Source organism: Pundamilia nyererei, unplaced genomic scaffold (genome assembly GCF_000239375.1).
Source record: "Pundamilia nyererei isolate P.nyererei 1_Seehausen unplaced genomic scaffold, PunNye1.0 scaffold00123, whole genome shotgun sequence".
In the NCBI taxonomy this organism is placed as follows: Eukaryota; Metazoa; Chordata; class Actinopteri; order Cichliformes; family Cichlidae; genus Pundamilia; species Pundamilia nyererei.
The window spans coordinates 783,774-798,295 of record NW_005187524.1 but is presented as its reverse complement, the minus strand read 5'-3'; the positions used below and the strand labels follow the sequence as shown (position 1 = coordinate 798,295).

At 40.7% G+C, this 14,522-nt stretch overlaps 2 protein-coding genes across 4 annotated transcripts; both read left to right on the top strand.

Moving 5' to 3' along the window:
* The first annotated feature begins 1,876 nt into the window (after positions 1–1,876).
* On the top strand, positions 1,877–8,074 carry LOC102198821 (protein max-like). 2 transcript variants are annotated; one of them, XM_005742748.1, is made up of 4 exons: positions 1,877–2,067; positions 5,120–5,227; positions 6,580–6,703; positions 6,809–8,074. In XM_005742748.1, the coding sequence occupies exons 1-4, from the start codon at positions 2,032–2,034 to the stop codon at positions 6,991–6,993; spliced, it is 453 nt and encodes a 150-aa protein (XP_005742805.1). In that variant the 5' UTR covers positions 1,877–2,031; the 3' UTR covers positions 6,994–8,074. The 2 variants fall into 2 exon arrangements, with proteins under 2 accessions (XP_005742805.1, XP_005742804.1); XM_005742747.1 differs by having other exon boundaries at positions 6,565–6,703.
* Positions 8,075–8,525: 451 nt separating this feature from the next.
* LOC102198358 (ras-related protein Rab-15-like) lies at positions 8,526–14,281 on the top strand. Of its 2 annotated transcripts, XM_005742745.2 has the most exons (7): positions 8,532–8,952; positions 11,385–11,445; positions 11,532–11,592; positions 11,671–11,748; positions 11,918–12,007; positions 13,172–13,237; positions 13,320–14,281. In XM_005742745.2, exons 1-7 carry the CDS (start codon positions 8,829–8,831, stop codon positions 13,473–13,475), a joined length of 636 nt encoding a protein of 211 aa, XP_005742802.1. In that variant the 5' UTR covers positions 8,532–8,828; the 3' UTR covers positions 13,476–14,281. The 2 variants fall into 2 exon arrangements, with proteins under 2 accessions (XP_005742803.1, XP_005742802.1); XM_005742746.1 differs by lacking the exon at positions 13,172–13,237 and having other exon boundaries at positions 8,526–8,952.
* Positions 14,282–14,522: the final 241 nt, after the last annotated feature.

Here is a 14,522-nt window from a genome sequence, read left to right as displayed (position 1 = left end):
GAATAATTGATTCTTGATATCCTCCTGTTGACATCTGAATCTCAATGAGATTAACTGAGCACAAAGATTCAGTTGATTTATATATTTTTTATTGAACTTTCATCTCCTTTTAGAAACACGTGTTGCAGACATTTCTATTAATGTGAACATTAATCAGGATTAGTTTTCTTAAACATTCCTGATTATTAAGGAGTATATTTGCAGTGCTGCAGCTATTTGAAGTTCGTATACTCTGACAATGAACAGCTATGGGTAGAAGGTGGGGGAGGGCAGCTGAAATGAGCTAGGCCACCATCTGGCCTTATAATTATATGCTGGGAATAGAAAAGAGCAGATATTGTCGCACACAACACTGCTAATAATCTCCACTTGAACAGTGGACTGTTGAATCTAAGCTAATATGTCATGTCTGATATCATAATGTAAATATACAGTCAAGATTCTGCAAAATGACTGATGTCTGTGTATTTGACTCAATGATATGTAAAGCAGTTTATAATGTTTGTGTAATGTGTTTAATCAATCAGTCAATCAATTACTGATATTACTGATCTCAGCCCATTATGTGTATAGAGCACGCTTCTCCACAGAATCAATTTCTTCTATTCCAGCGTCTCCACCACCACGAATGAGACCAAAGAGCTGTCAAAGGACGTCAGGGATGAGAGTGTAGAGTTGCACACGGCTGGAATGGACTATAAGAACATCAGCAGGAAGCGTGGTGACATGGTGACCACTGCTAGTGTGATTATTCGGAAACAGAAAATATAAAATGACCATCAATCACCTTCTGTCTTAAGGTGGGTCATTCCAAAACTACAAGGGAGATGCTTGTTTATTATATGAAGGGAAGTTAGACCACAGTCACCAAGACGACCACATAATGGAGTGAAATCATGGTGCACCCATAGGGTCCAATCACTCAAGAAGGTGCATCTTTAGTTTGCCAGTGAACATCTAAATGATTTAGAAAAGGCGTGGGAGAAAGTGTTTGGAGGAAGAGGGGTGATGTTCTTTGGATCACACTCATCATTTCTCTTCCTCCAAACACAGTAAAGTACAGACATGTAGATTAAAGACATGTAGATGAGAACCTTCTTCAGAAATGTTATAATGAGCTGTGAATGGGTCAGCATGGCAGTGATCCAACACATACAAAGGCAGTAAAGGAGTGTCTAAACAAGAAACATGTTAAGCTCATGGAGTGGTCAAGCCAGTCTCCACACAGCCCTGTAGAAAATCTGTGGAGGGAGCTTAAGTTTCAAACAGCAGCCAAGATACCTAAAGGATTTCAGTAAAGGGGAGTTGGCCAGAATTCCTCCTCAGATGTGTGCAAACCTCATGACCAACTACAGGAAACGTCTTACCGCTATGCATGCCAACAAGGATTTCTCCACCAAGAACTAAGTCATGTTTTGCTTGGATATTAAATACTTATTCCACTCAGTGACATCCAAATAATAGTATAACTTTTATGTAACGTGTTTTTTTGTTTCTGCATTTTTGGTTGATATTCTGCCTCTCTCCGTTACAAAGAAACTACCATAAAAATCAGAGGCTGTTCATTTCTTTTTACTGGAGCAAACTTACAAATTCAGCAGGTGATTAAATCGTTTTTTCTGCCATTGTAATATACCACAGTACAACAAAGAACATCATGTTCTATTTGAGAAACCACACTGAGATTTCTCATATCCAAGCTGCTGTGATTGTAGGGGATAAAATGTATTTTGAAGGCGACCCAACTCCGCGGACTTGTGGGAAATATAGTTTCAGCTCCAAAAACATGACATATGCAAATCAGCTTTGTGTTGGACCAAGTTACTTCAATTACCATAGGCCTTTGCTTTACTGCGCCTGCGCTGTAGATGTTTTCCCCGTGCATGTGTGTAGGCGAATCACGTGTGGAGAAGCGGTTGGTTGTCATGTCTCTGCCGTAGCAGAGTTCCGTGCTTGGTTTTATTATCTGCTTCCAGCTTTTGCTATACTTTCTATTTCTTTTCCCCCTCATACCTTTTTTTAAATCGAAGAATGAGCGAAAACGATGACATCGAAGTCGACAGCGATGTATGTCTTTTTGTTTCCTCTAGAAGTAGCTAGCCAGTTTGTTAGCTACACAGTAACTCACATTCCTCTCAAAATATGCTATATGATTGTGCTAGCTAGTTAGCGGGGGTTTCTCTGGGCTAGCACTAGGTTTTGAAGCCTGTATGGAGATAGCTGTTAGGGGGAGCGTTTGAGCTCTTAATTGCTGGCTTTCAAATGAAAGTCGCACACGGAACTGGTGAATAAGTTGGGTAGCCTCGCTACGACATTTGTCGTTTGTTTGGGGCAGCTCAGCAAAATAAAGAGGGCTGTTTTATGCTCTTATAACTTAAATCACTCGTTCTGGTGGACCGTATTCCTGCTGTCACGTGATCAATAAAACTTGAAATAAAACGCTGTGTTAAAACTGCAAATATGGGAAAAAAAAACATAAATAAAACCAATCATAAACAGCAGTTAAGCTCTTCCAGGACACAAGGTCAGCTCTTCTGAGAGGTGAACTGACGGCTTGCTTGGACATAATGTTCCCTTCAGAAATATAACACGGTTCTGTCGGCTATACCACGCATGCTTTTACTATTTATTTAGTTTAGATGCTAAATGCAGCCCTTGTTTATTCGTTGCATAAAAGGGTAATCCCTTCACGTCTACCTAGATATAGTTAGCATACTTGACAGCTAGCTGGTTGAAATGTCGTGGTTGGTTGTATCTTTAGCTCTGACGTGTGATTTAAGTCAGGCTATGATGCACACACATTTAATACAGCAAACCGAGGCTCAATGAGAATACAGTACTCGATGTTCTCCTATCGTACAACTGAATTCATGTCATGTTATTGTGTTTTCTTGATTATAAGCCCGGCGATTTATTCAGTATTTCTCTGCAAGCCCTTGTTACCTGTTAAATTGTGGTTTCTTGCTAAAAATCCAGCGCTGTAGTTGCATTACAACCAACCACTCTGCCAGTGTATCAGTACGCCCACTGTGCGTGCAGGTTTGAATTCCTCGTGTTGCAATAAGCAGTTGCATTTTCCCACCCCAAAGTGCGATGTGGTGTTTTAATTGAGCATGAATCTGAGAACATGACCTAAATATGGCCACATATTTCTCAGAACTATGGATTCCAACTCTAGTGTAGATCCTATTAGAGCCACCTATACATTTACTGTAAGGCTTCATAAGCCCTCATTGTGCCGTGCATCTAACGCTACTGAGCCATTAAGTTTAGAAATGCTTCCTAAAAACAGTTTTCAGCAAAGGCTCAAATTTCACATCCATATTTCAAGTGATGAGCTTTAACTTTGTGAGGCAGATTGTTTGTATTTGTCTTTTGTTTATGTTTGTTTTGATGTATATGTTTGTCTTTTGCATTTTGTGTAGTTTTACATGATGTGTTCAGGAGATATTAGCAGTTTTAGTCAAATCTGCCATGTTTGAATCTACATTTTTACGTTGATATCCATTGACATGTAGTGTTGCTCTTACATAAACAAAGAAAATGAAAGTAAAATGTTCCTTCTAATCTCTGCCAGTACCTAAATTAAAAATGATCCGTTTTATACTAACTTTAATATCTGGCCTAGCAACATGTTGTAATGAGTGAGATATAGATAGATAATAATAGATTGCATTTATATAGCGCTTTTCGAGACCCTCAAAGCGCTTTACAATTCCACTATTCATTCACTCTCACATTCACACACTGGTGGAGGCTACGGTTGTAGCTACAGCTGCCCTGGGGCAGACTGACAGAAGCGAGGCTGCCATATCGCACCATCGGCCCCTCTGGCCAACACCAGTAGGCGGTAGGTGAAGTGTCTTGCCCAAGGACACAACGATCAGAACAGAGTGAGCTGGGGATCAAATCGGTAACTTTGCGGTTACAAGATGAGCTTCCCAACCTCCTGAACCACGGCCGCCCAGATAGATAGATAGATACTCACTCTACTGATCCCACAAGAGAAAGTCCAGCGACAGGATACAGAATAAAAATAGTACAGTTAGTGAGTTAATAGTTAAAGTAAAACCCTCACTTAGTGAGAGACATCTTTTATCAAATATATACAACAGTGAGAAAAAAACCCCTAAAAAATAAGAATGAGGTTAATTTAAAGAAGAGCAAAAAGCTACAATAATACCATACCAATATTTGAATTTACCTGATCTACATCCCGTCCGTCCAGTTCTGGGTTGTGGATGGGGGAGCTGGAGCCTATTCTAGCTGCCACAGGGCAAGAGGTGGGGTACAGACTGGCAGTCTTTTGCAGCGCCAACACAGACAGCCAGACAACCATTCGCACTCACATTCACAGAGAAATGGGGAGAACACGCACAGGTCCTGGGTGCAAATCTAGCCGCAGCCTTTCCATATAGAGTTTGCATGTTCTCCCCATCTCTTCATTTGGAAAATTTTCACACATATTTGTAATCACTACATTTAAAAGCTAGTTATTAACCACAAACGGATCTTACATGACTCTTAGTGACTCACGAAACAAGGAACACCTTGTTTTAAGACAAAAAATTGGATTTTTTATCTATCATCCAGTCCGTGTTAAGAAAAAAAGGCAAAGGAAGAGTTGAGACTGAGTTAATGTTGAATTTTAGTTACGACTAAGATTTGCTGGTGCAACCCTGAAAGCAAACATATCGTGTCCTTGTAAATACTTCCAGCACAGGTTCCTGCTTGTGTGCATATATTGATATTAACCCAGATACACGCAATAACCGTGTAAAGATGAGGCCTTCTCTTACTGCAGTTTAAATCACTTCTGTATGGCCTGGTAAATGGTCTGTATTTATATAGCGCTTTTCTAGTCCCTAAGGACCCCAAAGCGCTTTACATATCCAGTCATCCACCCATTCACTCACACATTCACACACTGGTGATGGCAGCTACGTTGTAGCCACAGCCACCCTGGGGCGCACTGACAGAGGCGAGGCTGCCGGACACTGGCGCCACCGGGCCCTCTGACCACCACCAGTAGGCAACGGGTGAAGTGTCTGTATGTTAAAGAAGCGGATGTATGTAGTTTTTTTGTAAATGACCTAAACTTTCTCTCTCCCCTTTGCAGGCAGACAAGCGAGCACATCACAATGCGCTGGAGCGTAAACGCAGGGACCACATTAAAGACAGCTTTCACAGTTTACGAGACTCTGTGCCTGCACTACAAGGGGAGAAGGTGAGGAAACTATCTATATATTGCCATAGACCATTCATATTGTGCCCCAGAATCCAGATCTATGCTCGTCATCTCTCCGTCATGCCTAGAGGAAGGAGGAAATTGTTATTTGTAGAAACAGATGCCTCGCCAAATATTAACGACGTGTCTGATAATGATTCACAAGATCATTCATCTCGTTGGTGGATTTTAACAAGCTTGTAGACACTGCTGTCAAAGCAAGCAGCTCTGTAAACTCTGGCAGCTTTGCCAAATAAATGCTGGATGAAGAGTGATGTTTCTGCTTATGCTGTCCATTTCATATTTAATACTATTCAAGTTCAAAAGGCAGTTAACGTACAGTTGTTGTGTCAACATGGAGATGAGATCATTTTCTCCTCTGTTAAGCCTGATTTGTAGTACTGTGTTGAATCCCAGCTGCTTTATCTTCGTTTGCTTTTAACTTGTACCTGCGCTGGTCTGCCATCACAAGTGAAACTGAAGCTGATAATGCTCAACCTGGAGTTAATAGATATGCAGTGCTATGCAAATCTAAAAGCCACCCCTCATTTCTTTATATTTTGCTAGGAAAATGGGAAATTCTGTCGAAACACGTGCAAACATACATGAAAGTAGAGTATGTAAGTTAAAAACAGAGTCTGTACAGTTTTAATGAGCTTGAAAATCACTATGTGGTATGACGGCTTTTATTCTTCAGCACAGCCTGAACTCTCTTAGGCAGCTTTCTTATAGTAGTCTTCAGGAATAGTTCATTGAAAGCTCTTCTCTGGATGTTGGCTTTCTTTTGTTACATTTGCTGTCACAATGATCCAACACTGCTTCGATAATGTTGAGGTCCAGCCTGTGGGGAGGCCAATCCACGACCGAGAGTGTTGTAATTGCGTTGTTTTCTATCCTGACTGAAATGCAGGTCCAAATAATGACAGAGCCTTTACGGATTGCTGCAGCCACTCACTCTTTTACCTCAGATTAATACTGAAGATGATTTAGACCAGAAATTTCTCATTTGAATTGATCACTGCCCACTGCCACTGATTTTCCGTGTGGTTAGTAATCTGTATACTGTGTTAACACTGCATATTTCTAACAAACACAGTCGCTGTTGCTCAAGTTTGCATTGCTGCAAAGTTGTGGCATCAACATTTGTGGTCAGCCTGCGCTGTTGGTTTAATACGGTACTACAAAACAAGCGTTGACCCATCTGCCCGAGGTCGCTGACTCCTGGAATAGTTCTTGTTAACTTCTTATTTGAATCCAGATTAAATTGCAACACACTCTGAACTGTGTATAACAGATTCATGCACTTTATTGGCTGCTTTTTCACACGGGCCTCACAGAATTCTGTTAAACAGGCTTCCCGAGCACAGATTCTAGACAAAGCCACGGAGTACATCCAGTACATGAGACGAAAAAACCACACCCACCAGCAAGATATTGACGATCTAAAGAAGCAGAATGCACTGCTGGAGCAGCAGGGTAAGCGGCGCTCTTGTTAAATAAGTATCGCACATTTTTGTCACGTGGATTCAATCTCAGATGCCGTAAACAACGTTTGTTTCTATCTTTGTGTACGACTTGCAGTTCGTGCACTTGAGAAGGCCAAGGGGAACACTCAGCTCCAGACCAACTACTCTTCCGATAGCAGCTTGTACACAAACCGCAAAGGGAGCGCTGTGTCCGCTTTTGATGGCGGGTCCGACTCCAGCTCTGAATCAGAATCAGACGAGACACCAAACAGGAAGAAGCTGCGCCTGGAGCTAAGCTAGATTTGGGTGGACCCCGGCTCCTTAGACAGACTCTTTTTACCCACCAGCCCCAGCTCCTCTTGCCTGTCCGCACTGAGCCCTGCCTTCTTGCGCTAGCCCAGGAGACGAGGTGGAGATCGTGTGTGAGAGAGGTGCTATTATGTATAAAACGCTTCTACCTTCTTTTATCCTTCTGGCAAGCATCCTGTCACTCCTTTCGTGGCCCAGCAACAAAGTAAAAAATCCCCAAATTGAGGCAGCTCTGCAGATTTGAAGGACTTTATGCCTTTCAGACCTCATAATAACCAGTCATATATGTGGAGATGACAAGACTTGAGTAAAGCTACAAAAATAACCTTTCCCTATTGGTTGTTTTGGTCAACCTCTCCAATCCGGTGGAGGTGTGAGACTTTTGACAAACGGTAAGGGTAGGAATACCTTACCTTTTAATAATAATAATAATATTAATATTTTTCCAGAAAAGAATGTGAAGTTGCTTTTGGAAAAACAAACCCTGTCTGTTATGCAAAATGCAGCCCTCCTTATTCTGTGTAGTTGGCTAAAAGTTTTGTCTTTTGAAATGTTGTGTAATCAAAGAAATCCCTCTATTTATAGTCATGCACCAAGAAGAATTTCTTACCCATATATCTATATACCTATATAATCTGATGTCTGAACTCCCATTATGTTTGGCTTGATATTTCAAAGTTTCAGCTATTTATTTTCCTCTATTTTTAATATTTTTAAATAAATTGTGGTTCAAAAATCCCCTCATTGATATTGAATGTTGCACAATGCAGTTAAAGGCATTGTCCTTTATTTTTGTCGATGGAAGTTCCTTTTCAGTGTGTGGTATATAACACTGTATACTCTTAAATGGTGTCGTTTCTGCAAAGAAAAGCCTTCCCTTTGATTTGCCTGTGCTGGGAATGTTTCTCTTTTTTTTTGCAGAGATAAATTAGTGTGTACCTTATAAGATTTGTTTGTTCCATTCCATGGAAATTACAGGTATGTTGTACATACTGCCAACGGTTGTCTTGCAAGATAAGGCATACCTTTATTATGAAACTATAAATAAACTATTTTATCCATTTTGGATGAATTTGTGACTCCTGTGTTTTTAATGTAAAAAAAAAGAAGCCTGATTTTTGCACATTAGGCATCCCCAACAGCATCCTTTTTTTGGTGTTAAATGCAGGTTTAGTTAAAGAGCCAGTTAATTCAATAATCTGGCAGGTTTAATAGGATTTGAGAATCAGAATTTGCTGATGGAATTAAGGTAAATGATAAGAAGGATTTGTTGAAACTTTGGTAGAAATAAACCTTTAAATGTTCCTAGATCACAAGGACTGGATTGGCTACACACGGAGATATATGTGTTTGTCTTTTCACTCATATTTAGAGATAAAGTAGAAAATATGAGCATCGAGGAACATATAAACTTTTATTTGCGACATAAAATGACATCAATCATTGTTTAAATATTGAATTTAGACTTGGGCCAGTGTGATGTGTCCTGACGCTCCCTCTACAGGAAACAACGTTCAAAGACGCAGGTTGTGTGCTGCTTTCCAGTGCCGTAGGAAATTGCAGGCGTAACCAAGAACGACATGTAGGATGGTGAAGTACTACTGAAATATTTGAAGGTGATAGTAAAGCACACGACGAACCACAAAAATGTTAGAAAAACGTTCCAAGACATCTGCCTTTGTAAAGTGCATCAAGTGGCGCTCTTTGAGTTCAGCGTGAAAGTTTCCGAGGGGCCTTGAACGCATCACCCAAGCAGAGGACAAGCAGCCAGTTTCAAGCGCCGCATCAGACAGGCATGTTTTTTCATCATCGCTTAGTTTTGGGTCATGGCTAAACAGTACGACTTCTTGTTCCGGCTGCTCATGCTCGGAGACTCGGGGGTTGGGAAGACTTGCATGTTGCGCCGGTTCACGGAAAGTGACTTTGACACTACACACATTTCCACCATCGGTAAGCCATCCAACAGGTTTTCAGTGAAGCTTTCTCCAAAACTCATATCAGTTTTTTTCCCCACAGGTTGAACCAGTTAAACACCGGGAAATTCTTTTCTCTGGATGAATGTAGATGCAGGGTTTTAACATTCAGAGCATTTTATTTTAGCTTTCCCATTTGTTCAGAATATAAAAGTGGGCCTACTTATAGGATTAAAGGGCCTCAAGTTCAAACAGCCTCACATGGGAAAGTTTGCCTAGAAGGCTTTCTGTTGCCCACGCTAAAGCACAATGAAAGTATAAGATGGAATGTTTTTGCTTAAAGGTTAGACACGTAGAAGAGGTCTGATAAAGTACGTCTCTGTCACCAGCGTACTGGAAATGGGAAGGGAGACGACTATTTCTTCTGCTCTCAAATTATTTGATATGCTATCTTATATCTTTTCCCCCTTGATTGGAACTTGCGGATTGATGAGGCCATTAGTGCTTCATATCAGTACTGCCACTTTTCCTGATTGTGTCACATACTAATGGAACAAAATGTGGTAGGCCCTGTTTACCTGTTAGACTGTGGAGCATAATCAGGGTCAAGTCACACCAGAAAATGCAGAGTGGAAAGGCTTTACATGGGATTTGGATATTTGGAATAGTGTCTGATGATGAAATCATTGCTAAAAGAAAATCACCAGCCGTGCCTTTAGATCTGCATCAGGCAGTGAGAGAAGCGCTGGAACAAAAGGATACCGATATGCAGGATGAATGGACAGCTTTGCATATATTACATAAACGCAGATTCTTACATGATAAAAGTGAACAATTGCAAAAAGAGGAAAGCCATCCTTAGGGCGAGACAGAAACGGGCTACAGGAGGAGCTCATTCACAGACACTGAAAACAGTGAGATTGGGATTTGATTGTTATGTAAAGTAGGTGCATTTTCAGATTCAGTAGCACTTCTTCGTTTCACTCAAACTGGGCTAGGAAGCTGCATCGCCAACAAAAATGTATTTATGGTCAATGATCATAAGAAATGCCTGACAGAAAACTTTTTTATGAGCACAATGTTGGGGTTGGATTACACAGTTTATTGATTCCACAAAGTGTGGTGGCAGCGTAACGGAAAGAAAAAAACAAAAACTGTTCAGGGTTTAATGTTAAATGTAACAGAGCCAAATATGGAAGGAAACAGAGAACAGATTCCAAGTTGTCCAATTGATCAGAATCACACGTTTCCTTTTTTTCCTGCTCTACTTCTTTCCTATTCTAACTTCAATCCTATTCTAACTTTAATCATGCCACTAGTGTTAAAAGATCTTATAAATATCCATCACAGGAGCCAAATGAAAGGATCTCTTCAGTCTTTTCATTAATCTTTTCTTGCAAGATATATCGACAGTAGTATAGTCGTCATAGTTGTAGTGTCATGGCTTATTGGCACATTGGACTATAACAGAAACTATTGAATTTGCTAATTTCGGTCATGCTTTAGTTGTCGGGCCAATAACCTCATGCGACTCCAGAATACTTTGGTATACAGAGGAGTTCATGGCCGACTTAATGACTGCAAGGTGCCCAGGTAAAACAAGCCCAAATCATCACCCCTCCACCACCGTGCATGACAGATGGTATGAGGGGTTCGTGCTGATATGCTGTGTTTGTTTCTTGCCAAATGTGCATCATGGCCAAACATCTCCACCTTGGTCTGGTTTGTCCAAAAGACATCGGAGGTGTGATGTTAGTACGATCTGGGTTCTTGCTGCCTCTTACAGCAAGAATGTCCTGTGTTCAAAGCCACTGGCTGGTTGGTCTCTCTGTTCCTGCAGGGGTTCCTTCCAGGTTCTTTGCCTCCCCCCCACAGTCCAAAGACATGCATGGCTGGCAAATTGGTGATTCTAAACTGGCCCTAGGACGGATGCTAATTTAGGCATGTAGGGTCTGAGATGTAGCTCCAGGGTTGGTTTTCTTTTTTTTTTTTTTGCCATTTTCTGCCACTGAACTTGGGTTAAACTTACTGTGATATCTACTTCTGGGATATGCGACAGATCAGCAAACCTTTCAGAACTTCTGGCTTTATAGATGTGATGACACTTGTTGATGATCAGTTAAGTACATCTGAGTACACTTCCTCACAGGACTGCAGAGAGTCTTTAACATGACTGTACATAGTGTAGGATCAGAAATGTTTGTCTTTGAGTGGATTTTGGCTTTGCTAGCATGATGAAAACTAAATAAGAAGTAGATTAAAAGAACTAGTTGAATAGAAACCAGCAAAGTTACGTTGCAAACCTTTATTCTGTCTCCTAGCACAGAAATCCCTCAGTGTCGTTTACACCTGTTTAGATAACGGTATCTCCGAGGAATCTCAGGGACATTTGTTGGCAGTTTGTGATTGTATTTTTGGAGGTTGCATCCCAGCTTACATCTGTATTTGCATTTTCTTTGTTTTGGTCAGGAATTGATTTTAAGATGAAAACACTGGAGGTAGATGGAACCAAGGTGCGAGTACAGATATGGTAAGTGACATTTTTCTTTCATTGCATTCACACTTGCTGCCATGGGTGATTCCCTTTTGCTGATATGTGTTTGGTCCTCCATACAGGGACACAGCTGGTCAGGAGCGCTATCAGACCATCACCAAACAGTACTACAGGAGGGCGCAAGTATGAGCAGCCAAGAGTAAACTTGGATTTCTGTAACGCAGCTTTGATTCCTTAGTCCTCTTTCCACTTTTTATGCAGGGTGTCATCTTTGTCTACGACGTCACAGACAAGCTGTCCTTTAAGCACATAGCCAAGTGGGTCAGTGATGTGGATGAAGTAAGGCAATAAGCACTCTGTTCGCTGCCCTTCGCAGCTGTCCAGTATTTGTGTTCTGGCTGACTGAACTTGAGCTGCTTGCTAAACAATCAGTGGCTTAGAGTGACTGACAGGATGATGAAGTCCACTATCCCTGTGCTTGACTTCAGTTTTTGTTGTTTTCTTCTAGTATACTACCCAAAAAATGGAGACCATATTGGTAGGAAACAAATGTGATGATTCACTCAGGAGGGAAGTGTCAAAGAACCAAGGAACCAAGGTTTGATTGAGCCTTATTTTCCGCTGTGCTTTAATTAGTATATTATTGATTTTAATTTGGAGATTGTGTTTTAAGTACTCAACATCATAATATACATTAGTCCCATATTGTAAGTCAGTCTCCTGGTGGCCTCCAGTTTCTTCCATTTAACCTCCTTAAACTTGATGATGATTACTGTAATACCTGCGCTGGAAAGCTTTGTGTGTTTCATAAATGTCACTTAAGCTGCCAGATCAGCTCGAAGCACAGTCTACACAAACAATCCACACACTGCATACAAATTCAACCTGTCTGTCGGGCAACTTGGCAGCTCGATTCGAGAAGTGTGCGCACAAATATCTCTGTGCCGGCAGGCTCTTAGTTGTTTCTACAGCCTCAGGCCTTTTTACCACAAAGACACGGTGAAGACTTGAAAACACTCCCAAATAAAATCCGGACGGTTGTACAGATCATGTGTGTGATGGGTAGTTGTTCATGTTGTAGAAACACCAATATGAACTCTTTCTGACCCTGTTGTCATTCATCAGAATGAACGTTCCTCCGAGCTCTTCACACAGACCAGGACCATCTAGATACTAAATACTACAAAATATTCAGTTATACTAGACTCAGTCGCTGCTCTCATGTTGGGAATAATGTTGACTTTATTTTTGAGGTTTTAAAAAAACACTTTTGCATATTTGAGAAGAACTTTTATTGAGAAAATATGCAATATGGTTCTGGCATAACTTATTTCAGGGAGAAAAGGCTTTTAGAGGCACTACTATCAAAGTCGGCTTCCAAACACTAATGGCTGATACCAGCATGTCTCTTAAAATAGAATACTGTTCATCTGGTTAGGCTGAGACAGACAAACGCTTCCTCCCACGTTTAAAACATTTAGTGAAATCATATCGCTAAATAAGAAAACTTTTTATAAACTTCTTACTGCATGTTATAATATTAACACAGCACACAGCAAAGCCTGAAGGATACACCTACATCCATGCAAGTGCATAATATGTATAAATCTTCACACTGTTGACACCCTGTGCTGTATTATTGTGCCAGAGTATCGCCTTTGCATTTAATTGATTTTTTTAAATTATATTTAAATAGTTTTGGAGAAAAAAGGTATAAAATAGTTTTATTATTTCTAAAAATATGCGCTTCAATTGTCTGTAGTTAGCAGGATCCTATGGGATGGAGTTCTTTGAAACCAGTGCCTCCAAGAATATCAACATCAGTGAGGTAGTGCATTTTCTTGGCAACATTTTTTTCTGGGTAATTCCCCGCCGCATTCTTTTGTTTTCTTTCTTCCTTCTTCCTCCAGTCATTCGAACGTCTGACAGAACTCGTGCTACAGGCTCACAAGAGGGACGTGGACAACCTGTTGGGATCTCTGGACAGCTATCTGGATAAGGCAGGTCTGGAGGAAGTCAAAGAGAGCACAGTCCCTCACCTTCCTCAGAGGAGCTGCGCCTGTTAGAAACAAGATGGCCATCATGGTGCCACAGCTTATAGTTGAAGGCGCTCTGACTTGATTCGGTCCCCCTCTGCCCTCTTTGTGGATGCTGTGACTTGTTGGCCCAGGGGTTTAATGAATGGGTTTCACTTTTTGTAAGTTTTTTTTTTTATCACACTGTGTTAAATGCATTTAGAAGCAGCTACCAGCAGAGGGCCAATTTTGTTCCATGATCGCTGAATCTTAAAGAGAGAACATGGTTTTGTGTAATAAAACTATCCATACCCACAATTTCCTCCTTTAAAATACAGGTTTGCACCGAGCAGCTGCTTCGTCACTTGTTCATCACATTTTGTTAATATATTTTTTAAAATTGAATAATTTGGTTGGTGCTGTAGGTGAATTGTGGATTCAAATCAACAATCGTTTATTTGAGGAGGGCGGAGGAAGAGGATGGAGGCAATGACGAAGAAGCCGGAGGACAGAGCTGAATTATTTACACCTCGAAATTCAAACCCAGCAGGGGTGGAGTTATTTACATAATTCACTATCCTCCTTTGACGGAGATTCTGTCGTGCCATGTTCGAAGACCTTGAATGCTTGCTCATGCATTATCATCACGAATGTTTGCGTTACAAATGTGATTGGCATTGTGTGCTAAAGGAGTGTTACCGCTCTTTGAAGTAATGTACTCAGGCTCTGCCAAGTTGCCACTTGTATGTAATTTTTTTGAAATGATATGTGCAGGTTGTTACAAAAAAAATAACAAAACCACTGTACGGGTTAATAAATGAAAGTTTTCATATTAAAGCTAATGAGATGTGTCGGGACCTTGCTGAGTCATTACATTAGAATGCAAGGAGTGAAGTCCTGAAAGAGTTCAGACAGATTCATTCATTTTTAATCACCCTCCGTGAAAGACGGGGGATCATGTTCAATTTTTGATGACAGAGAAAACTGATACATGTTACAGAGATGCTGTAAAGTAGGAAGTACGTGCAAGTTTTATCCCTAAAACACTCTTTGAGAATATAATTATATTCACTTCAAGAAAGTCAGTTTACTTGATAA